The sequence below is a fragment of the Choloepus didactylus genome, chromosome 12 (genome assembly GCF_015220235.1).
Source record: "Choloepus didactylus isolate mChoDid1 chromosome 12, mChoDid1.pri, whole genome shotgun sequence".
Taxonomy (NCBI): domain Eukaryota; kingdom Metazoa; phylum Chordata; class Mammalia; order Pilosa; family Megalonychidae; genus Choloepus; species Choloepus didactylus.
The window spans coordinates 87,446,423-87,473,141 of NC_051318.1; the positions used below are offsets into that span (position 1 = coordinate 87,446,423).

General features: G+C 37.8%; 1 protein-coding gene across 8 annotated transcripts in view; it reads right to left on the reverse strand.

Moving 5' to 3' along the window:
• MTRF1 (mitochondrial translation release factor 1) overlaps positions 1–26,719 on the reverse strand; it is a 56,692-nt gene that overhangs the window by 14,659 nt on the left and 15,314 nt on the right. For all 8 annotated transcript variants that reach the window (XM_037800138.1, XM_037800141.1, XM_037800137.1 and 5 more), the window contains 4 exons: positions 18,660–18,832; positions 15,185–15,302; positions 4,922–5,058; positions 1,733–1,831 (listed from right to left, as the gene is read on the reverse strand). In XM_037800138.1, the coding sequence (XP_037656066.1) occupies positions 1,733–1,831; positions 4,922–5,058; positions 15,185–15,302; positions 18,660–18,832 (527 nt within the window). The remainder of the gene's footprint in view (positions 1–1,732; positions 1,832–4,921; positions 5,059–15,184; positions 15,303–18,659; positions 18,833–26,719) is intronic.

Below are 26,719 nucleotides of genomic sequence, written 5' to 3' on the forward strand. Positions count from 1 at the left end.
CTCATTGCATGGTATCTGCTTTAGCAATGAGGAAACTCAAACAGTGCCCATCTAAAAATTATCACTGGCCACAAAAATGTGGCCATCTCAGGGAAAACTGTCCCCATTACCAGAAAAGCAACTGAAAGAATATGGTGTAATTAGAACAACATGGCCAAACATGTTTGGTTATTACTGTGTGTTTCCTGAGGAAAGAGAAGTTAGCAAATACTTTCTCCATTTCTACAAGGCTACCATGTTCACATGCAAGGGGGCCTCATATTGTTAAGACGGAGATAGTGACATAAGATACACAGAAATTGATAAATATATTAAAATACAGACACTTCCCTCATAAAATTGGGACTTTAATTTTGAGTACAGAATGGGACAGAATCAAGTTAAAGAAGCCCTGCGTATCACACGGCACCAAGGAAAAGGATCGGAACTGTCTGTTTCCTGCTTTTTCCACACATCCCTTTATGGGGAGCCAATTCACTTTCCTGGCTAAAAGGGATTGCCTCAGGTTAATGTTCACACCATCTTGACATGGTCTTTACCCCAATAGCCTAAATGTAACACCTGAAATTTTTTACTTTAAAAAATTTTAAATATATTTTAATTTTAAATTTTTCATTGTATTAACATATTTATAACACAGAATCACCCATTTTAACCACTTTCATATGTACAATTCAGTGGCATTAATTATACTCACAATATTGTGTTGCCATTATTTTCAAAACTTCTTCATCACCCCAAATAGAAACTCTATACCCAATAAGCAATAATTTCATTCTCTCCACCCCCACCCCCTGATTCCTGTTAACCTGTAATCTGATTTGGGACTCAATGAATTTGTTTATTCTGGTTATTTCATATAAGTGAAGTAACACCTCAATTTAATTAATACATATTGTGGTAGGCAGAATTCTAAAATTCTAAAATTCTAAAATGCTCCCTGGAGTACATGCCTTGCATAATTCCCTCCCCTTAAGTGCAGGCAGAACCTGTGAATATGATAAATATCACTCAGTGGACTCTGAGTTTATCAAAAAAGATATTATCTAGGTGGGTTTGACCTAATCAGGCAAGTCCTTAAAAAGACTTAAGCCCTTCCCGCAAGAAGTGTTTGAAGTGTGGGAGGGCATATGGAGAAGGCCACATGGCAAACTGCAGGTGGTCTCTAGGAGCTTAGAGCAACCGCCAGCTGACTGCCAGCAAGAGAACGGGGGCCTCAGTCCTACAACCAAAAAGAAACGGCATGCCACTGACACCATGTGAATTTGGAAAAGGACCCTGGGCTCCAGGAAGGTACGCAGCCTGCTGACTCCCGGACTTCAGCCTTCTGAAACCCTGAGCAAAGAACCCATCTCAGCTGAGCCTGGATTTCTGTCTTATAGAAACTGAGATGATAAATGGGTGTTGTTTCAAGCTGATGAGTTTGCGGCAATTTGCCATGCAGCAGTACAAAACTAATACACATTATAGATGTATACCAAATATATGTTAATGCATTGTGATTGCATGATAAAGTATTTGGAAATAAAAAAAGGTAACTGTTTCCAACTAGAATAAAGACCATACCAGGAGGAAACTAATAGAAATGCTTGCAAACATCTTTAGGGTACTAATATAAACTGGCTTAATGATTTTAAATCACTTGTAATATGTTAGACATTAATACTCTAGAATTTGGCTATATACTTTCTTTGAAAATCAACGGTACCTAAAGCACACTCAGTAAAATTACCTTAATATCACGAACTTCATATGCTATCCTGTGGTCAGTGACTCTATCCTGGGTGAAATTGTATGTCCGAATTCTTTCTGACTGGGCTCTTGTTCCCACCTGTGCCGTAACAAAAAGCAATTCATATTTTAACTTCATAATTAACCTTAATTACAATGGAAAAAGTACTTGAAATTGACTTTTTTATTTAAGTTTAAAGATTTTCCAAAATTCATATATAAAAGGTGATAAGGAAAGAGGAAGAGCAGAACTTAACATTTAAGGCTATGTTATGTAAAGCTTAGTTATTGAATAAGAATGACTATTACTTTTGTACTTCAAACTCCAAATATTCAAGTCAAAGTTTTCCATTCCAATCAGCAATTCCTCCTGGCTTCTATAGTTGATACTACTGCATTCCACTTTACCCTAGCAGAAAACTCTAGAATTTTGCAATTTTACAAACATTCCCTGGGAGCTGACTATCTGCCAGGCTGTTACAGATACTGGGAGACTGTCTAACTGCCTATTTCCAATTGGTTTCAAGGGTCTTTTATTTCCTGCCTTTTCCATTTCTACTATCATTCAATGGCTCATTATTTTACCTACATTCCCACAAAAATTTCATGATTGGTCTTCCATTTCTCTGCTTACACTGTGCTGCCCTAAGTTTTCCTAAAGCAGTCTTCTGCTAAATTTTCTTCATTGGTTCCTTCTTGTCTACTAACCACATTGCTATTATGTGTGTGTTTGTTAACTCCGCTAAAACATCATCTCTAGTAATGTCCTGCCCTAACAAGCTCCTACCATCTCTGCCATTCCTTCTCCCACAAACTGAAATCTGCTCTCTTCCTCTTTTGAAACCCCTTATACTTGGAATCCTTTTCATGGCACACCACAGTTTGCCTTATACTAGTTGCTAGTTATTTCTATTCTTCTTAGTCGGCATATCTCCCCTTTCTCCCCGACACAAGACATACACACAGACCCTCTCTCACTCGTTTTTACTTTTTAAGATACAAAAAAAAAAGAAGACAATTCCATAACTCATTTTCTTACCGCCTAAAGCAAGTAATATGAAGCTGAATTCCTGTGACAGTTTGAATGTATTATGTCCCCAAAAATGCCATTATCTTCGATGCAATCTTGTGTGGGCAGACATATTAGTGTTGATTAGATTGTAATTCTTTGAGTGTTTCTATGGAGATGCGACCTGCCCAACAGTAGGTGATAACTCTGATTGGATGATTTCCATGGAGGCGTGGCCCCACCCATTCAGCACGGGCCTTGATTAGTTTACTAGAGCCCTATATAAGCTCAGACAGAATGTGCGAGCTCACTGCAGCCAAGAGGGACACTTTGAAGAACACACAGGAGTGGAGAGAGAAATGTTCTGGGAGAAAGCCATTTTGAAACCAGCTCTGGAACAGACGCCAGCCACATGCCTTCCCAGCTAACAGAGGTTTTTCGGAAGCCATTGGCCATTCTCCAGTGAACGTACCCAATCGTTGATGATTACTTTGGACACTTTATGGCCTTAAGACTGTAACTTTGTAACCAAATAAACCCCCTTTATAAAAGCTGGTCTATTTCTGGTATTTTGCATCCGGGCAGCATTAGCAAACCGGAACAATTCCTAACCATGTCTGTTCATCAGGGGAATTTTAAAAAATCACAGATTCCTAAGCCCACCCTCAGATTTACTGAATGAGTAATTATGTATTTTTAAAACATTCCCCAGGCCATTTATTCTGACATCAACCAGGTTTGGAAACTACCATCTCCATGCACCATGCTAATGCTCAGGAACCCCCCACCCCAGAACAATCATGTCAGAATCTCTGGATGGAAGCTAGGAATCTTTTTAGGTGATTTCAGTGCAGCCAGGGTTGAAAACTTGTCCTAGCATAATACCTTCCATGTAACAGCCACCATACCATATTAGTTAAATTGAAGAAAAAAACGTTTAAGCATTAGAATTCCCTATTAAGAAATTTCAGGTAGATGCACAAGTTATTTGGACATGCAGGGAGGACTTTTCTGGCCCCTCAAATCAGACTACTGAGGTAATTACACACATACACACACCCAAACACAATGTGCATAAAGCCAATCTTGAATACTTATTTAAAAAGTTACTGTGTGAAATGTCTGGTGTCAAAATGTCAAGTGGCAAGTAAATCCCAATGTCTTTTATTAATTCAAATGTGGCAGACAGTGTTACATTAACATAGTGTTAATGTAATTACTTGCCAGAAGTAATAGTTTGCAAATGAATATTCTAATTTGCAAATATCTATGCTGATGCTCTTCTACAATCTGTGATTACCAAATATAAGGGATTAATAAATTATTTACCCTGTGGCTTTTACTTCTTACTGCTTGTAAGTTAGACATGGGCAAGGAAAGGTAGAAGGGAAAAACTGTGAAAAGACTAGGACATCTAAATGTGAAGAATAATTGATGTTTAGATTTATACAGTTCACCATCCTTAAAAGGCCACAAAATCTTCCAAGTTTAATTTACTATAGGCATACCTATCTGCAAATAAATAATACAAAAATACAATCATTTCTTCCTTCTGTTTCAATCACTCTCAAAGACAAGTGTTTTTAGAATTTAAATCATGCAACACTTCGTTTACTTAAAACAACTGCATTAACTCATTTTGCTTAGAATTCATTTGAATAATACTGTGGATATATATTGCAATATAGCACAAAATTCAAGAAGTATGAAAGGGTATATAGTGAAAAATAAATCTCTCTTCCTCAATTATCCCCAGATACCATCAGTAGCACTCACTGTTACCAGTTTCTTGGAGTACCATTTATTCTTCATATCACATAGGGATATAATAAAAGCACAGGTTCTTAAATAAGAAATCTGAAAATCCTTTAATTTCCAAAGAATTATTTTGTCTTTTAAACCAATTTCCTCTTAAGCAGTTATGATATAACCACTAGAAGGAAACAATTGGGAAATACATTTTAGTTTATGAGAATCTCACCTAGTTGTTTGCAAACCGGCATGCCCTAATTTAGCCATAATCCATCGGTCCATATGCATAAGTTATTGTTTATTTATCAATGAACATGTTTCCCTATACTCTAAGACATTAACATTCAAGCAGGAACAAATACTACATTTTCTACATAAAATGATGACTTTGCACATTTTGATTAAATTATTACACTAAATAAATCTTACCTGCAATTTTCTAGCACTTTGTTGTTGACACTTGTCTTTCTCAACAATATGCTGGTAGAGTTTAGCTCTCAACACACGCAAAGCTATTTCTTTATTTTTTATCTGTGATCGTTCTTGCTGGCATTCTACTACGATTCCTGAAAATAAAACAGGGCTCAGTGGTAAACTGTAACCTCCACAAGCCAAATCAAGAAAAGACTTAAGATTTTAAAGAAAGGTTAAACAGGCAAAGATCACCAAGGAAAAAAAAAATGTTTGATACAGCACACTTCAGAAACTATTCCTGAGGTAATAGCTCCAGACGGTTATTTAGATTCTGATATAATCCTCAGATGGGAAGTGTGAAAGCAGCAGTATCTGCTGACAGTTATGCATATTCTCGTCTCCAGAGCTCTGCCTCTCCCTACCAGCTCATTCAGATACTTCTCCATGCAGCTCAACCGAGAGCAAACTACTGCCATCCCCATGCAAGCACTGCTCCATTCTCTGTCCTACTCAAGGAGAATTTTCCCTCTCCCTTTTGTATCACAAATAAACACACAGTTGAAGTTTTAAAAATAACTTTATTTAAGAAATCGATGGACAGAAGCTACTCAAAGTCTTTAAAAGGAAGAACTTATTGGGAACGTTTCTGAGTTGTTAACATTTGGTGACAAATCAACATATCTAACCACACACACATTTTGGCTAGCCAACTTCGGTATTTAGTTGGGTTGTTCCACCCTGCAGCCCAGTCCCTAGACCAAATCTAGTCCCCAAACAGTGACCCTTGAGATTTCAGGCTCAGCTCTTCTAAATTTTTCGTTAACACTCTGAAGGTCTTGCACCCAGGTGCTTTTCTTTCTGAACCCCACTCCCCCCATCCCCAAAATATTCCTATAAGCTTAGACCAGCTACACTGGAGATTTTAAAAATTTCCATAAAATTCTACTCTCCAAACTATTTTCTCTTTGTCTAAATCAGCTACAGTTTCTACCTGCTAGTACTCTTATAACGGCATCTAGGTTTCACCTCTATTGGTTGAAACTCAGTTTGTGACGGTCTTACTGCAGCCACATGGTTAGGCTGGGGGCACTGACTTGCCTCCATCTTCCTTGCATTTGACTGGAGCTCTTGTGAGTTTTGTTTCCGTCATCCACCACCCAAAAGAATAGGAAAATTTCCATTACGAGATGGCCAGATGTTCATGAAGTTTTCTCCAAATTTCTCTCCTTGTCTGCTGACCTTTAATGATTTTTGCCTAGGCACTGCTACCTACTGGCTCAGGTCAGAACTTCTGGCTTAAAACTATTACTTACCTGCTCAGCTATTCCTAAGAGAATAACTTGATTACATATTTTAATACACATTCTAAAGAGGAGGATTTAACCATAAATACGGTGATGGTTAGGTTCATGTGTCAACTTGCCCAGGTAACGGTACCCAGGTGTCTGGTCAAGCAAGCACTGGCCTAACCGTTACTGCAAGGACATTTGTGGCTGGTTAATAAACCCGAAGGCTGGTTTATTAAATCATCAGTCAGTTGACTGCACCTGTGACTGATTACATCAACAAAGGGTATGTCTTCCACAATGAGAGAATTCAATCAGCTGGATTTCATCCAGTCAGTTGAAGACTTAAAGGGAGAAGAGAGAGAACTTTCACTTCTTCTTCGGCTAGCCAGCGAAGCATTTCCTGAGGAGTTCATTGAACACCTTCATCGGAGTTGCCAGTTAGCTGCCTGTCCTAAGGAACTTGGACTTGTGCATCCCCACAGTTGCATGAGACACTTCTATAAAATTTTATATTCACAGATATCTCTTGTTGGTTCTGTTTCCCTAGAGAACCCTAACTAACACAAATACTCTTCCAGGAATAGAGGATTTGAGAAAGAAAAAGGTACGTTTGATAATAGAAGTGCTGTTGAAACCATAAGGTGTTGGGGTCGGAAAAGAACTATAAAAGAGCTTTGGAGAAAATAAGTTTCATCAGTGTTGTTTCAAAACTTTATATGAAAGTCAAATTCTAGGTAGCAATAGGCTAAAACAAAGTGGACATTTAATATTTCATTATTTGCTGAATAAATATATTATTAAGAATATTTGTGATTATGAATGAGAACAAAAAGACCATGTTTTACTGATTCTAAAAAAACACAGTTTTTTACATTTTAATAGCTCTGAAATTGGGATGAATCCGATAATCACTGGCATGTCATAACTTAAGTGATATGTTTATTTTTTATTTCTTGAAGGTAATGTGCTGGTTTGGATGTATTATGTCCCCCCAAACACCATTATCTTTGATGCAGTCTTGTGTGGGCAGGAAACATATTGGCTTTGATTGGGTTGGAGATTTTTGATTGGAGGTTTCTGTGGAGATGTGATCACTCAACTGTGGGCGAGATCTTTCACTGGATAATTTCCATGGACGTGGTGCCCCGCCCATTCAGCATGGGCCTTGATTAGTTCACTGGAGCACTATATAAGCTCAGACAGAAGGAGCGAGCTTGCTACAGCCAAGAGGGACACTTTGAAGAAAGCACAGAAGCTGAGAGAGTAGCAGCATATGAGACCATTTGAAGATGGCCATTGAAAGCAGACTCTTGCTCTGGAGAAGCTAAGAGAGGATAAACACCCCAGAAGCAACTAAGAGTGACATTTTGAAGAAGAGCTGTGGCCTAGAGAGGAACGTCCTGGGAGAAAGCCACTTTGAAACCAGAACTCCGGAGCAGATGCCAGCCACGTGCCTTCCCAGCTAACAGACATTTTCTGGAGGCCACTTGGCCATACACCAGTAAAGGTACCTGATTGTTGATGCCTTACCTTGGACACTTTATGGCCTTAAGACTGTAACTGTGTAACCAAGTAAATCCCCTTTATAAAAGCCAATCCATTCCTAGTGTCTTGCATTCCAGCAGCATTAGCAAATTAGAACAGGTTAATAAAATAGTTACGTGTTTTTTTAATCAATGGGTTCTTAGATAAGTTGAAGTAAGTTATTGTTCTGTGTTGAACTGTGTCCTCCAAAAAGATATGTTGAAGTCATAAACATCAATACCTGGGAACGCTTATTTGGAAATAGGGTCATAGCAGACTGTGGTAGGTTGAATTATGTATCTGCATTCCTGTGGGTATGAACTCACATGTAAATAGGACCTTTTGAAGATGTTATTATTAGTCTCCCCAAACTTTTGGGCTCAATGATGCCTTGATTTTCGACTTCTAACCTTCCTAACTATATGCCAAAGAATTACTGTTATTAAGCCAACCCACCGTATGGTATTTGTCATAGCAGCCTGGCAACTAAGACAGATGTAATCAAGTTAAGATGAGGTCATACTGGATCCTAATTCATGGGCTCTTTAGGCCCTAAATCCAATGACTGGGTCCTTATAAGAAGAAAGGGATGTAGAGACATACAGACATAGAGGGGAAGACAGCCATGTTAAGATACTGGAGTTACGCTGCCACAAGCCAAGTATATTATCAGGGTTCTACAGAGAAACAGAATCAACAGGAGATACAGGATACACACACACATACACACACACACACAGATTTATTATAAGGGATTGGCTCACGTGACTATGGGGCCTGGAAAGTCGAACTCCACAGTGCAGGTTACAAACTGGAAACTCAGATAAATGTGATGCTGCAGTTCTTTAATCCAGATTCCCCAGGGGAAGCTGACTGGTTAGAAATTCCAGCAAGAACCAATGCTGAAAAAACTGGAGTAGTCAGTGATTGTGACTAAATGTACAAATATAAAAATGTTCTTGCATGTGGGAGAACAAATGAATGTCAACCATGCAGAGTGTTGAAAAGGGGAAGGTATGGGGGAAAAATATACTCAAAGCAAACTGGTGTCTATGGCCAACAGTAACATTGTAATATGCTTCCATTAAATGTAACAAAGGCAATATACCAAAGCTAAATGTGTGTGAGAGACGGATATATGGGAAGGATGTGGAATTCTTGGTAGTGGCGGTGTTGTCTGACCCTACTATTATATTGTATTGTATGATATTTTATTTTTCTTGTTATTATCTTTTTTATTATTCATTAAAAAACACTTTTTTTCATAGTAATCAATATATTCAAGTGCTTACTGTGGTAATAAATGCACAACTATATGATGATACCATGAACAACTCATTGTACACTGTGGATAACTGTATGGTATGTGAATATAGCTCTATAAAATTGTAGGAAAAATATAAATAGGGATAAAAGTGCTGGAGAAAACATGGAGAGAGGGATGTATGTCTTTACTATTGGTTGGGAGGCAGAATGGTGTAGCCTTTCTGGAAGTCAGCTTGGTGGTTCCACAAGAAGATAAGTATGTGGGTGCCATAGGTCCTACAACCTCATTAGGGGGCATATATTTGGAAGTTCTGAGAGCAGGGACATAAATGGACATTTGCACACTGGTGTTTATGGAGGCAGTATGCATGATTTATAATGGATGGAGGTGGCCTAAGGGTACATCGACTGAGGAACAGAATGGTGAACTGTGGTGCATACAATGGAATATTGAGCAACTGTGAGGAGTGAAGCTGTGAGACATATACAAGGTCAATGGATCCTGTAGACATCATTTGAGTGAGCTATGCCAGAAACAAAGGTAAACATTATAATGCTTCACCAATATGGACTAACTACAATGCATAAACTCAGAACTGAATCTTAGAGCACAGCTTATCAGGGGAATGCTTATTGTAATGGTCCCTAGATTGTAAGCTCTTACAGCAGTTACATCTATTCCTGAATTGTAATGGCTATCTCCAAATTCTGAGATGCTGATCCCTTTGTGTATAACCTGATTGATCCCTGAAACTCTGGGTATCTGTGTGACACCTGAAACTCAGAGCTAGAGCTTGGCAGATATGAATGTCAGTATTAGTGCATACAGCAACTGTTAAAAAAGCTGAAAAAGAGTCCAGACTTCAATTAGAGATATGAATGAAGCAGATCTAGTTAGGACTAGAGCAAATCAGGCCAAAGGGTAAAGGACAATACCGACTGTGTTTTAAACCTTCAACTTCCATGTGAGACCAAGGAAGAGATGTTTATGTGGTGCAGGATCTATATTTCCTAAACATTTTAACTCGTACAGTTTGTTCAAGTACCATAATTACATGGAACTTTGAATAGGAAGTGAGATCTGGTAGGTTTGCAAAGGTTAGTGTGAAATAGCGACATATCCCAAAGTAATTTGGGCAGAGAATAAAAATATATACGCAGGGACCCCCTGAGGAGCTGCGGGGAAATGCAGAAGTGTTGGACTTCCTCACCTGGATTGTTGCTGATGTTTTCACAAACATTGAGGGCTGGTGGTTTGGTATACCAAGCCCTCTAACTTGGCCCTTGCCCTTAAGGAACTCATTACTGCAAAGAAGAGGCTAACCCTGCTTATAATGTGCCTAAGAATCTCCCCCGAGTACCTCTTTGTTGCTCAGATGTGGCCCTCTCTCTTTAGCTAACCCAACTTGGCAGGTGAACTCACTGCCCTCCCCACTATGTGGGACCTGACAATGCAGGATATGACTCCCGAGGATGAACCTGGACCCAACATCATGGGATTGAGAACTTCTTGACCAAAAGGGGGATGTCTGAAATGAAACAAAATAAAAGTTTCAGTAGCTGAGAGATTCCAAATGGAGTTAAGAGGTCACCCTGGTGGGCATTTTTATGCACTATATAGATAACCCTTTTTAGGTTTTAATGTATTGGAATAATTAGAAGTAAATACCTGAAACTATCAAACTGCAACTCAGTAGCCTTGACTCTTGAAGACAATTGTGTAACAGTGTAGGTTACAAGGGGTGACAGTATGATTATGAAAGCCTTGTGGATCACACTCCCTTTTTCCAGTGTATGGATGGATGAGTAGAAAAATGGGGACAAAAACTAAATGAAAAATAGGGTGGGGGGGATGATTTGGGTGTTCTTTTTTATTTTTATTTTTTATTCTTATTTTTATTTTTTCTGGTATAAGGAAAATGTTCAAAAAAAATAGATTGGGGTGATGAATGCACAACTATATTATGGTATTGTGAACAGCTGATTGTAAACCATGGATGACTGTATGATATGTGAATATATCTCAATAAAACTGAATTTATAAAAACAAAAAAAACAAAAAAAAACCTTATTCTTGATATCAAGGTTAGTGTCTTTACTTAGAAAACTTATAGATACTAAAACCACTAAGCAGTTGATTTTGAATATTCTCCTCAAAAGTTTTGTCTGAATATTAAAAAGCAAGAATTAAAAAAAAAAAAAAAAGGAATAAATGTTGAAGTTGAGTCTGAATTCCTTTTCTCATAAGAACTCCAATCACATGAATTAGGGGCCACCTGATTGAATGTGACCTCAACTAAACAGGAGCTTCCATGACCCTATTCACTAGTGAGTCCACACGCACAGGACCAGGGGTTAGGACTTCAACATGTCTTTGTGGGGAACATAATTCAAGCTACCACACCAGGCAACACCAGAAGCCAAGAGAAGCTGGAAGAGGCAAAAAGGATTCTCCCCCAGCCTTTGGAGGAAACACGGCCCTGCTGACATCTTGATGTTGTACTGCTGGACCCCAGCACTGTGAGAGAATAAATTTCTGTTTTTAAGCCACCCCATTTGTGGTACTTTGAAGCCCTAGGAAACTAATACAGTTATATGTAATCAAAGATTTAAAAAAAAAAAAACTCTTTAACCTTAAAACTGCAAACTGATGCAAAAGATTAATCTGCTTCAAAGAACTGGGCCTTATCAATAATTTGTGATAATGAAGGAAGGCAGTGTTAAGAATTACAGAGGTCCACTTTCACACCAACTGGTAACAAACTAAAAAGCCTGTTTTAAAACACAAAATGTTCATTTGTCTACATCATTGTTTTGATGATTTTTTTAAAAAATAAACTTTTACCTGTACAAACATTTGAGCATACCCCTATGTACCACTCTCTCAGTGGGAGAAAATGGAGTTATGCAGGAGCAGTAGGTGAGAAAAGCAATGCAGTCCTTTACTAGAGTCCATGGTCACAGAGTCCAGTTCTCCCAGGAACATAGCTCTTCTTCTTAGGGTCCCGAGGTGGAAGAAATGGTAGATGGGCTGAGTTTTCCTTGAACCTTCACTGTACTCAGGGTATGCATGAAGAAGGAGCCTCTAGAACTCACTTGCTCCTAACTACATGGATTCCTAAGAGTTAGCAGGGCGTGACATGTTCTGCCTAAAGGGAAGATGTGAGGGTAAGCCTTAAGGCCTCTTTAACATCAAAGAAGACTGTATCAAAGTGGTTACACAAATAATTTGGCCTGAGCTAAGTTTGGGAATACGGTGACCAGTCTCTCTTTTTTTAAGCCAGCAGTCTCTTGCTGAACAGAGCAGTTTTTACAATGGTTTAAAGTGTTTGAAAGTAGTTTGATTCATTTTGTTAGAATTTTGGTCACTTTTAACCCTACTTTTTCTCATTTTATTTTTAATTTATCTTAAGCTCATTTTTTTTTATCCTGGACCACTTATAATATAGAACAATATCCAATAATACAGGGTTTAGTAGAAGCACTCTACATATTCAGCAATTTGTAGAATGCTGAAATAAATTACGGTTAACTATGAAAAGTATAACCCCATCTTAGGGGAGAAAGTATATATTTATATATGCATAGGAAAGAACCCAAAAGTCTATTTACCAAAGATATAGACCAACAATAGTTATTAAGTACAATTATGGATGTTTTGGGTTCTTAAGCTTATGTATACATTCTATCTTTTCATGGTTTCTTATGGAATAAAATCAATAAAGAATCCTTAAGAAAAACTACAAAATTATCCTATTGTTGGATATTTAGATTATTTCAACTTTTGCTATTACAAGCAGTACAAAGCAATAATAACTGGCAGAAAATGAATTTAAAAGTGACATCTGATTTCAAGATGGCCTCCCCTTTCTCTTGAAAATCACACTACATATGCAATCCCCAAACATAATATATAAAGACTGAAAGTTGATAGAATAGGAAATGACTTAGCAGAGAGGAGAAGGGTAAAATCTAACTCCCTGGAGAGGGAGATAGTGCTAGAAGTAAGCCAGTTTGCCCTGCAGAGTGCCAGAAAGGCTTAGGAATTAGAGGCAGCTGTTACTTCAGAAGTCAGAGAAGTTGGGGGCTAAAAACAGAAAGTTTATAAAACAAGTAGATGCTCAAGTTCCCTCTTCCCTCAACCTGTAGGAGGCTGAAGGTATACTCTTTGAAGAATTAAATCAGGGAAGTTCCAGACATGGGACTAGGTACAAAGGAAGGCACTTGTCAGGCATGAGACTGAAAACAAGAGGATTAAGTAAAGGTCTGTTTACTGAATGGTGAAACTTGGATCTTACTTTTGGTGTGTCCTAAAGGATCCTTTTCAGGAGAAAACAAACTACCCAAGAGAAAAGATCTATAAACACTGATGATAAATCACCTGCCTGCCCTTCAGTAAAACTTACAACTGGATAAGTGCCACCATGCACTCAGAGCTTTAAGAACCTCACTCCTAAACATGAACAGACAGCCAAGGTGTCCTAGACATGACCAACATGAAAATGAGACTAAACAGACAGGAAAAATAAACTCAGAGGAAACAGAGGCATTGCAAGGGGCAGAAGAAACCTTCAGGGAAAATAAAATTAGTATCTTTGAGCGAGAAAAGAAGAATATGCATCAATAAATTAAGAAAAGGATACTACAAAAACCAGGCAATTCTGAAAACAAGAAGGAGTTCTTGAAAATTAAAAATAGAATGGCATACATTTTTAAAACTCAGTAAAAGGTTTTGAAAAAGGGAACAAAAAACAACAAACAAACAAAAAAACAATGTGAAAGAAAATATGAGAGAAAAAAGAAGAAAATTAAACAATGGACCAAGAGGTAGAATAGCTGACTAATAGAAATTCCAGAAAGAAGAACAAAGAAAATGGTGGGTAAGAAAGTATTCAAGAAAATATTTCAGAACTGGAGGGCATGAGTCTCTAAAATGAAAGCACCAAATACAATGAATGAAGAAAGCCTTAAATGTTCCAAATGAAAATGATTTCCAACCCAGTGTTACCGATCAATGAAGTGTGAGCTTAGAATAAAGCTATTTTCAGATATGCAGTCTCAAAATATTTATGTCTCATATATCCTTTCTCAGGAAGGTTCTGAAAGATGAGCATCACTAAAATAAGGTTATAAACTAAGAGAGAGGAAGATCCCAGAACCAAGAAACAGGAGGGTTCCCCACGGAAGGAAGACGGGAATTCACTGACAGATGGTGAAAGGAAGTACCAGGCCCACCTCGGTGCAGCAGTCCTAGAGAGCAACAAGTCTAGACTAGAGAAGCAGGATGGAGAGCTCTGTCAGGGACGTCTCCAAAAAAACCACTGGCCCTGTAGAAAACTGGACTGGAGTCATTTTATAGATCTTTTGGACATAGGAAGACTTAGATACAGGAAGATGTAGAGACAAAGAAAATTAAGCAAATAAAAAAAACAATGAGGTAATTATTAACTCTAGGAAATGAAATGATAGTATATTACTTGACTCAGCATTGAACACTGTTTACCTGGTTATTATATAAAAACACTGCAGATTAATTTTACCAAACATATAACAATATTTAGAAGAGGAAAAGGGGTATATAAGAAAGCCCAAATCCTCATCCACCACTTTAAAAACACAGTGTATAATCTCTATAATTAATGGATCAGAAGAGCAATAACTGCTTGTTATTCAGAAATATTGAGGTAAATACCAAAAGAAATAGATAAAAGAATTTAAAGTGGTTGCCTCTGGGAAGTGGGAACTTTGGATCAGGGGAAGAGGGAGAAGTCTAGAGAGCTGCTGCTTTTTGTTATAGGACTTTAAGTTCCATTGGACTTTAAAAACCATATACATATAATGTAAAAATTAATTTAAAAAAGAAAAGAAATTAAAAAGTAGAAACATCTAAAAATAAAATCTGAAAAAGTGATACAAATATTTAAAATCACATTAAGGACTGCAAAACTACCTCATACTATATCAAAATTACCTAACTGGTCTGCTCACTGTCTGCATCCTCTGAGAAAGGAATTTTTTCCAACAAGAAGGAGAATAAGAACACATTGGGGGCCTGAAACCCACAACCCCAGTGTCACCTTAAAAGAATCTGGGCGAGGAACCAGTCACCAACATAAGACTATTTCCTTCCAGATGCTGAATGAAGTTTTATAAGATGTGAAAAAAAGTTAAAAGTACAAAAGCAAAGGGACTTTCTTACCTGTAGGGATATGGACGAGTCTCACAGCACTATCTGTTGTATTAACGTGCTGCCCTCCTGCTCCTTTGGCTCGAAAAGTATCTATTCGCAGATCCTTGGGGTTCACTTTCACATCTACCTACAACAAAAGTTATGGCGTAAGTAAATTCTACATTTAATGAATACTTCCATTTTAAATACGCTCTAAGATTTTTCAAATAACTGTACTGTTTTGTGTTAAAATAACTCACAGCCAGCCAGAAAAAATAATGTAACTGCCATGAGTTGATAACTTGTTGAAGGTGACAATAAGTACATGAAGGTTTAATTACACTATTTTCTTTACTTTTTTATGTTTGAAGTTTCCCATAATAAAAAAGTTTTTGAAAAATGAAGAGAAAAAAGAAGTCACAGTCATTAAGAGGAGAAATAACTTACATCAAAGAACCATAAACTCCCTCTTCCAATGGCCTACTATTCTTTAACAGCAAGTTAGGGTTTTATGAGATCACTGACTTACATAACAATCTTTCAAAAGTTTTACCATCTATTGTCCCACAAAGCTCCATTACACAGAACATAAAAAATTATATATATATACATGTCCATATATGGTAGCGGGTTGAATGGTGACCTCAAAATAGATATGTCCCTGTTCTAACCCTTCCACCTGTGACAGTGACCTTATTTGGAAAAAGGTTCTTTGCAGATGTAATTAAGATAAGGATCTTGAAATGCGATCATCCTGGATTATCCGAGCAGGCCCTAAATCCAATGACAGATGTCCTTATAAGAGAAAGGCAGAGGGACATTTGACATGGACAGGAGAGAAGGCTGGGAGAAGACACAGGCAGAGGCTTGAGTGATGCAGCCTCAAACCAAGAGCACCTGGAGCCTCCAGCGAGAGACAGGGAAGGATTCCCTCAGAGCCTGCAGAGGGAGCAGGGCCCTGCTGGCACCTGGACTTCAGACTCCCGGCCTCCAGGACTGTGAGAGAAGATGCTTCTGTTGTTGTAAGCCACCCCTTTGTGGTAATTTGCTACAGCAGCCCTAAGGTACATGTGTGTGCATGTGTGTGTATATGTGTACATGCACACACAACATACATACATACATACAGTCACAAAATACGCTGTTTTTGAGGGGAGGGCTAACATTTTGTTCCACATTTATCGCTAATTTGTATGAATGACAGAGCATGTGTGATTTTTCTCTTTGAAAAGTACATAATAACAGGGTCAGGGTTAGAATCTAATATACCCCCTTGGTTGTTCTTTTGTATTTTTGCTCTAAGATGAGTAGAAGTCAGCTAGGAAAAAGATGATACAGTAAAAAGATTATACAGCTTTTGTCAAAACATGAGTGTTAGCTACCTTAAATTTTCAATAAACAATAAAAAGATTGAGTAATTTCCTATTTCTTGTGAATACAGTATATTAAGTAGTTACATAGCTAGCCTGGGTGTAACATAAACCAGATTCTCGCAAATATGACATTAAATACTTAATGGCTGTTGGGGAATTCTGAACAGAGATGACAATTTAACAATATACAAAAAATTATAAATGCCAATTACGAGAACAAGGCTTTGTTATTTTAGAAAAGTGGAAGGTTAAATGAGTTAAATTTTCAAGAACATAAAGAAAAAAATGAGGTGGATGGGAATGGGGTACAAGAAATAAAGATGGAAGCAAGACAACTCCATGGTTTTGATTTTTGCTCCATGTAAATGTTTACATATACAGAAAATAACATTAATTAAAGGAGGAAAGAAAAACCAAATCCTAAAATTGAGTACAAACAATTGAATGAAAATAGTTATCATATTGATAACATAACTACACAGAAAAAATTATTTCAGATGATCTTTGAACACAGTGTTCTGAATGTGCATTCTTGGTGGGATATATTCTCAGGACAGAAATCTTAAACTTTACTGAAAAGTTTACTTTAGTAATGTTGGTATTATAACTTTGAAACTATTTTTATGTATATCATACAATAAAGCAATTAAGTAAATGGATTAAAGTGATTAGGAAACAAGATTTTCAACCTAAGAGGAAAGAAATGTAAACACAAAATGTAAGAAGTTGAGGGAGGAAAGTCTCTGTAATGTCAAAATTGAATCAGGACTGAAACTATGGTTCTATAATTCATAATAACTTCAGAAATTTCCTACATATCTACTATTTCAATTATACTTTGAAAGACATTACCTTTTTGTATATATGTTTTATTTCATAATAAGGAAATAACTGAAACTGTGGAATTGTAACTTACAGTACTCTTGGAAATTTGCTCTCCAACCACTTGTTAAATTGCACTTGGAAAGTTATCACTTTTATGTATATATGTTATATTCTACAATAAAAAATATGATTAAAAAAATTGAATCGGTAATCGCATGAACTTATGATTTAAAAAATACATATATATCCTAGCTCTGTCCACTGAAAGTGTCTAGAAGTAATGGCACCTAGTAATAATGAGTGTACTTAGTACCCAGATCTTGATCTCTGAATATCATTCCCCACTAAAAAGAACCAGGGCTGACTCCAGCTGAGGCAGGAAAGTACTGTGCCAGAACATAAGGACACGCTCAAAAACCGATGGGGTCATTTCAAAAGCTCAAAAGGGACCAGCCACCCTGCAAGGGCTCCTGCTGGCTAAATCTGGGACAATTTTAGCATCAAAAAGAATAACAATTATAACTCCTTGAATTAAAAATAAACCCACAGATGAATCTGGACCTGGCATCATGGGATGGAGAACATCATCTTGACCAAAAGAGGGATGTGAAATGAAATGAAATAAGTTCCAGTGGCTGAGAGATTCCAAAAGGAGCCAAGAGGTCACTTGGGGGGGTATTCATACGTACAATATAGATAACCCTTTTTGGGTTCTAATGAATTGGAATAGCTAGAAGTAAATACCTGAAACTATCAAACTACAACCCAGAACCCTTGAATCTTGAAGATGACTGTATAAAAATGTAGATTATGAAGGGTGACATGTGGATCACACTCCCCTTTGTCCAGTGTATGGATGGATGAGTAGAAAAACAGCGGCAAAAAAAAAAAAAAGCACCCAGTGTTCTGTTTTACTTTAATTATTGTTCTTTTTCACTTTAATTTTTATTCTTATTACTTTTGTGTGGGTGATAATGAAAATGTTCAAAAATTAATTTTGGTGATGGCCACACAACTATATGGTGGTACTGCAAACAACTGATTGTACACTTTGTATGACTGCATGGTGTGTGAATATATCTCAATAAAATTGAATTATTAAAAAAAAATAAAATAAACCTATGAGTCTATAATAAGGTTAAATGAAAGAGAAAGAGGGAGAAAGGAGAGAGTGTGTTAAGGATTTCCCATTGGAGACTGTAAAGCTCAGTCTATAACCAGGAAAATAACATTTCCCTAGGCACTCAGCCTTCTCAGACAGGCCCGTTGACATGGAGTGAGTTTTCGATGCCTCCTGGGGTGGTTACCTCATCTGGTTGAGGGAGGACAATAACTGACATTGTTCCTGTGTGAATGCGCTGCATCCTCGATGACAGGCCGACCTCGGGAATTCGCTGAACTCGGTGAATCCCACCTTCATACTTCAAATGCTTATAGACGTCACTACCAGAAATTCGGGCAGCTGCATGATGTAGCCCACCTAGGAAGGAAAAAAGAAATTGAGAGACATTAACCAATTGTACTAGGAAAGGGATCAGGAGCCTATGAGCACTTAATCTAATGCATGAATGAGGGAATAGAGGGCGACAGAACGTAAAGTAGGTGCAAACCTTTTTATTCCTTCTATGTATATGTATTGATGTACAAAATGAAACATATGAAGTATTATTTATGGTTCTCTCTGGGTAAATAAATAACAGGAGATTGTTTATTTTACTTTTTGTACTTTTTTTGTTTCTAAATTTTCTATAATGAACAGATTTTACTTTTATTATCTGGAAAAAATACCATTAGAGAAGTATACTGGGAACTTTTCTGCATTGAACTACCCTATGCAGTATCAGGCTAATATGGTGCCTAACATAAGAGAATGCTCAATAACATACACTTGATAACGTTGAATAACTCCATAGGTCCTCCCAAGTGTTCAAGAAGCTATTGAAATTTCACCCTTGATTATCTATGCAGTGGGAAGATTATCACACAAAAAATCTTAAAGCCCGGGCTACCTTCTTCGTATCTAACATTACAAAAATCATTTATTAAAAAAATAATACCCAGATACAGAAAGCCATACAATCAAATGTGTGGTTTAATGACGACCACCAGGATCAAGGAAAAGAACTTTACCAGCCACCCTAGAAGCCCTCTCATATGCCCCAGCCCTATCACCACCTCCTGTATTCCCCATGAGTAATCAATATCCTGATATTATAGTAATCGCTTTCTTTCCTTATAATTTTATTACCTAATTGTGCATACCTAGGCACTATAGTTTAGTCCTGCCCATTTAAAAAAATTGATATGTTACAAGACTCTCTTAGAATCTTCCGGTTCATCATCCATTTCTTTCACTTCCTATAGATGATCTGTTGAAGAACCTGGACTGTTTGACATGTAGAATTTCCTAGTCTACATTTTGCAGATTGCGTAGTCTTGGTGCAGTTTAAACTGTTCCTCTGCCCTTTGTATTGACTATAATTTGATCCACAGACTGGATCAGACTCCAGCTTGAGCCTACCAGAGGCACATGACTGGCTGTCTCCAATTTTATGATAACAACATTCTGTGATGCTTAACGCATCACTGGAGGTTGCAAAATGGTGATAATCTAATTCTATCATTTCTTTCTCATTTACTAGTTAAAATACATTTATAAAGAGACATCACCCCTTGTCCACTATTTATTACCCAGTGGTACAGCAATACAGGAAAGGCAGGATAAATACTTGATTCAGTCTCTTTACCAGGTTTAACAATATATCAATGTATTTATTTTGAATGTAATGGATTGGGGTCCTTTTAATCCTTTGAAGATGACTAATTATTTTTTAATTGATTTTATTTTTTAGAGCAGTTATAGGTAAAAATTATGCAGAAAGTACAGAGCTCTCAAATACCACCCCCCCCAAACACACACATGCAGTTTTCCCTATTATTAACATTCTGCATTAGTGTGGTATATTTACTACAAATTGATAAACCAGTATTATTAGAATTATATTATTAACTAAAGTTAATAGTTTACATTAGGATTCACTCTTTGTGTTGTATAGCTCCATGGTTTTTTTAAAATTAGTAGTATGGTAACATATACACAATATAAAATTTCATATTTTAATCACTTCTAAATATACAGTTCAGCAGTATTAATTATATTCACAATGTTTCTAAATATGGACATTCTCTGGGGGTTCATACTCTGGATGTTCCCTTTATATAGACTCTCCCTCATTTGTTTTCTCAATATCAGACTAAATTCTCTTCTCTTATCAAAGTTCTGGTTACACAACTTCAAGCATTTACTAGATATTTCTAAATGGATGCCCACTATAACCTCAGTAATTCAAAAACCATCACTGTTCTTCTGCCTTCCATTTCTATTTAATTCAATGGCTTCCATGAATATCCGAATCTTTTCAGCTAGATATATTAGAATCCCTGTGGTTCATCTCCTTAGGGTCAGAATAGCTTAAGACATAGTGCAGCTTTGGATCAGATAGATTTTAACCCCGGGATTGCCATTACTTATTGTATGATTTTGGATTACTTACTCTCTGAGCCTAGATCTTATCTCTTAAATACGTATTAGTAATCCTTATCTCACAGGGTTGTGAGGATCATGTAACCTACAATGCATATGAAACACAGGGGCAAGCAATAGCCCCTCCCTTTTATCCAGTCAGTAAACACATTTTGTTTATTACTTTTTTGGCAGTCTCTCACATGTATCACTACTCCCAATTCTAACTTTTAGTCAGGTCTGGATTACGTTAATAACCTCTTTGCAGTCTGCCTAAAATCTAGCTTCTTCCATCAACCTTTAAACTGTTGTCAAAATAATCTTAAAATATATATTTTATTGTATTGTATTCCTATTAATAAAATCTTTAGCAGTTTCTTATTTCCTATCAATCGAGTCTTGTTCAGCTTTCAAAGATGTTCAAAATCTACTTCCTATTACTTCCCATCACAAATATGCTCTGAGTAAACTGGTCTCTCGCTGTCCTACACCCACACCAAGCTCCTTCCCATCACTGCGCTGTTGCTTGGCTTGCTCCTTCCCTCTGCTCTCACTGATATTCCCCTTTCTTGACCACTGGTTGTATTTAAAATCTATACCAAGTATAACTTACTAATGCTACATACTCATTTTCATTTCCCTCTACTGTTTAATTTATCTTAATCCTCTTTCCCCACTTTGATGTTCTGGGATTTATTATTGATGACCCTTTGTCCGCTAGAGTGCATCACATTGTATAATCAAACAAACAAAAACTTACAGATAGATTAAGAAAATGGGAAACGGGGATGAATCTGGACCCAGCATCGTGTGACTGAGAACTTCTTCTTGACCAAAAGGGGGATGCAAAATGAGACGAAATAAAGTTTCACTGACTGAGAGATTTCAAATGGAGTCGAGAGGTCACTCTGGTGGACATTCTCATACACTATATAGATAACACCTTTCAGGTTTCAATGTATTGGAATAGCTAGAAGTAAATACCTGAAACTATCAAACTCCAACCCAGTAGTCTGGACTCCTGAAGACGATTGTATAACAATGTAGATTACAAGGGGTGACAGTGTGATTGTGAAAACCTTGTGGATTGCACTCCCTTTATCTAGTGTTTGGATGGATGAGTAGAAAAATGGGGACAAAAACTAAATGAAAAACGGGGGGGATGGGGGATGATTTGGGTGCTCTTTTTTACTTTTATTTTTGTTCTTATTCTGATTCTTTCTGATGTAATGAAAACGTTCAAAAATAGATTGGGGTGATGAATGCATAACTATATGATGGTACTGTGAACAGTTGATTGTACACCATGGATGATTGTATGGTATGTGAATATATTCCAATAAAACTGAATTTAATAAAAAAAAAAAAAAAGAAAACGGGAAAATAGAGAATTACCATCAGATGTTCTGATTTAATCTACTCGAGTATTTAAAAGTTTAAGGACTTGCATTAATGTGTTTGTTATTATGTTACATTTGTTTTATCAGCCCAACTAGGGTGGAAGCTTCTTGAAAATAAAGACAAATGATGAATTTTTTCTGCATTCCCATAAAATCTATCACCTCGGTAGGCGGGGCAAGATGGCGGACTGGTGAGCTGTATGTTTTAGTTACTCCTCAAGGAAAGTAGGCAGAAAGCCAGGAACTGCGTGGACTGGACACCACAGAGCAATCTGACTTTGGGCATATTTCATACAACACTCATGAAAACGTGGAACTGCTGAGATTAGCAAAATCTGTAAGTTTTTGCGGCCAGGGGACCCGTGCCCCTCCCTGCCAGGCTCAGTCCCGTGGGAGGAGGGGCTGTCAGCTCCGGGAAGGAGAAGGGAGAACTGCAGTGGCAGCCCTTATCAGAAACTCATTCTACAGATCCAAACTCCAACCATAGATAGACTGAGACCAGACACCAGAGAATCTGAGAGCAGCCAGCCCAGCACAGAGGAGACAGGCATAGAAAAAAAACAACACGAAAAACTCCAAAATAAAAGCGGAGGATTTTTGGAGTTCTGGTGAACATAGAAAGGGGAAGGGCAGAGCTCAGGCCCCGAGGCGCATATGCAAATCCCGAAGAAAAGCTGATCTCTCTGCCCTGTGGACCTTTCCTTAATGGCCCTGGTTGCTTTGTCTCTTAGCATTTCAATAACCCATTAGATCTCTGAGGAGGACCCTTTTTTTTTTTTTTTTTAATGCTTTTTTCTTTTTCTAAAACAATTACTCTAAGAAGCCCAATACAGAAAGCTTCAAAGACTTGCAATTTGGGCAGGTCAACTCAAGTGCAGAACTAAGAGAGCTCTGAGACAAAAGGCAATAATCCAGTGGCTGAGAAAATTCACTAAACACCACAACTTCCCAAGAAAAGGGGGGTGTCCGCTCACAGCCATCATCCTGGTGGACAGGAAACACTCCTGCCCATCGCCAGCCCCATAGCCCAGAGCTGCTCCACACAACCCAGTGTGACGGAAGTGCTTCAAATAACAGGCACACACCACAAAACTGGGTGTGGACATTAGCCTTCCCTGCAACCTCAGCTGATTGTCCCAGAGTTGGGAAGGTGGAGCAGTGTGAATTAACAAAGCCCCATTCAGCCATCATTTCAGCAGACTGGGAGCCTCCCTACACAGCCCAGCAGCCCAGAACTGCCCTGGGGGGACGGCACTCAGCTGTGACATAGCACAGTCATCCCTCAACAGAGGACCCGGGGTGCACGGCCTGGAAGAGGGGCCCACTTGCAAGTCTCAGGAGCCATACGCCAATACCAAGGACTTGTGGGTCATTGGCAGAGACAAACTGTGGCAGGACTGAACTGAAGGATTAGACTATTGCAGCAGCTTTAAAACTCCAGGATCACCAGGGAGATTTGATTGTTAGGGCCACCCCCCCTCCCTGACTGCCCAGAAACACGCCCCATATACAGGGCAGGCAACACCGACTACACACGCAAGCTTGGTACATCAATTGGACCCCACAAGACTCACTCCCCCACTCACCAAAAAGGCTAAGCAGGGGAGAACTGGCTTGTGGAGAACAGGTGGCTCGTGGACGCCACCTGCTGGTTAGTTAGAGAAAGTGTACTCCACGAAGCTGTAGATATGATAAATTAGAGATAAGGACTTCAATTGGTCTACAAATCCTAAAAGAACCCTATCAAGTTCAGCAAATGCCACGAGGCCAAAAACAACAGAAAATTATAAGGCATATGAAAAAAACAGACGATATGGATAACCCAAGCCCAAGCACCCAAATCAAAAGATCCGAAGAGACACAGCACCTAGAGCAGCTACTCAAAGAACTAAAGATGAACAATGAGACCATAGTACGGGAGACAAAGGAAATCAAGAAGACCCTAGAAGAGCATAAAGAAGACATTGCAAGACTAAATAAAAAAATGGATGATCTTATGGAAATTAAAGAAACTGTTGACCAAATTAAAAAGATTCTGGAAACTCATAGTACAAGACTAGAGGAAGTTGAACAACGAATCAGTGACCTGGAAGATGACAGAATGGAAAATGAAAGCATAAAAGAAAGAATGGGGAAAAAAATTGAAAAAATCGAAATGGACCTCAGGGATATGATAGATAATATGAAATGTCCGAATATAAGACTCATTGGTGTCCCAGAAGGGGAAGAAAGGGGTAAAGGTCTAGGAAGAGTATTCAAAGAAATTGTTGGGGAAAACTTCCCAAATCTTCTAAACAACATAAATACACAAATCATAAATGCTCAGCGAACTCCAAATAGAATAAATCCAAATAAACCCACTCTGAGACATATACTGATCACACTGTCAAACACAGAAGAGAAGGAGCAAGTTCTGAAAGCAGCAAGAGAAAAGCAATTCACCACATACAAAGGAAACAGCATAAGACTAAGTAGTGACTACTCAGCAGCCACCATGGAGGCAAGAAGGCAGTGGCACGATATATTTAGAATTCTGAGTGAGAAAAATTTCCAGCCAAGAATACTTCATCCACCAAAGCTCTCCTTCAAATTTGAGGGAGAGCTTAAATTTTTCACAGACAAACAAATGCTGAGAGAATATGCTAACAAGAGACCTGCCCTACTGGAGATACTAAAGGGAGCCCTACAGACAGAGAAACAAAGAAAGGACAGAGAGACTTGGAGAAAGGTTCAGTACTAAAGAGATTCGGTGTCAGTACAATAAAGGATATTAATAGAGAGAGGGAAAAATATGACAAACATAAACCAAAGGATAAGATGGCTGATTCACGAAATGCCTTCATGGTTATAACGTTGAATGTAAATGGATTAAACTCCCCAATTAAAAGATATAGATTCGCAGAATGGATCAAAAAAAATTAACCATCAATATGTTGCATACAAGAGACTCATCTTAGATACAGGGACACAAAGAAACTCAAAGTGAAAGGATGGAAAAAAATATTTCATGCAAGCTACAGCCAAAAGAAAGCAGGTGTAGCAATATTAATCTCAGATAAAATAGACTTCAAATGCAGGGATGTTTTGAGAGACAAAGAAGGCCACTACATACTAATAAAAGGGGCAATTCAGCAAGAAGAAATAACAATTGTAAATGTCTATGCACCCAATCAAGGTGCCACAAAATACATGAGAGAAACACTAGCAAAACTAAAGGAAGCAATTGATGTTTCCACAATAATCATGGGAGACTTCAACACATCACTCTCTCCTATAGATAGATCAACCAGACAGAAGACCAATAAGGAAATTGAAAACCTAAACAATCTGATAAATGAATTAGATTTAACAGACATCTACAGGACATTACATCCCAAATCACCAGGATACACATACTTTTCTAGTGCTCACGGAACTTTCTCCAGAATAGATCATATGCTGGGGCACAAAACAAGCCTCAGTAAATTTAAAAAGATTGAAATTATTCAAAGCACATTCTCTGACCACAATGGAATACAATTAGAAGTCAATAACCATCAGAGACTTAGAAAATTCACAAATACCTGGAGGTTAAACAACACACTCCTAAACAATCAGTGGGTTAAAGAAGAAATAGCAAGAGAAATTGCTAAATATATAGAGACGAATGAAAATGAGAACACAACATACCAAAACCTATGGGATGCAGCAAAAGCAGTGCTAAGGGGGAAATTTATAGCACTAAACGCATATATTAAAAAGGAAGAAAGAGCCAAAATCAAAGAACTAATGGATCAACTGAAGAAGCTAGAAAATGAACAGCAAACCAATCCTAAACCAAGTACAAGAAAAGAAATAACAAGGATTAAAGCAGAAATAAATGACATAGAGAACAAAAAAACAATAGAGAGGATAAATATCACCAAAAGTTGGTTCTTTGAGAAGATCAACAAGATTGACAAGCCCCTAGCTAGACTGACAAAATAAAAAAGAGAGAAGACCCATATAAACAAAATAATGAATGAAAAAGGTGACATAACTGCAGATCCTGAAGAAATTAAAAAAATTATAAGAGGATATTATGAACAACTGTATGGCAACAAACTGGATAATGTAGAGGAAATGGACAATTTCCTGGAAACATATGAACAACCTAGACTGACCAGAGAAGAAATAGAAGACCTCAACCAACCCATCACAAGCAAAGAGATCCAATCAGTCATCAAAAATCTTCCCACGTGGTGGGCACTCTTACGCACACTTTAGACAACCCTTTTTAGGTTCTAAAGAATTGGGGTAGCTGGTGGTGGATACCTGAAACTATCAAACTACAACCCAGAACCCATGAATCTCGAAGACAGTTGTATAAAAATGTAGCTTATGAGGGGTGACAATGGGATTAGGAAAGCCATAAGGACCAAACTCCACTTTGTCTAGTTTATGGATGGATGTGTAGAAAAGTAGG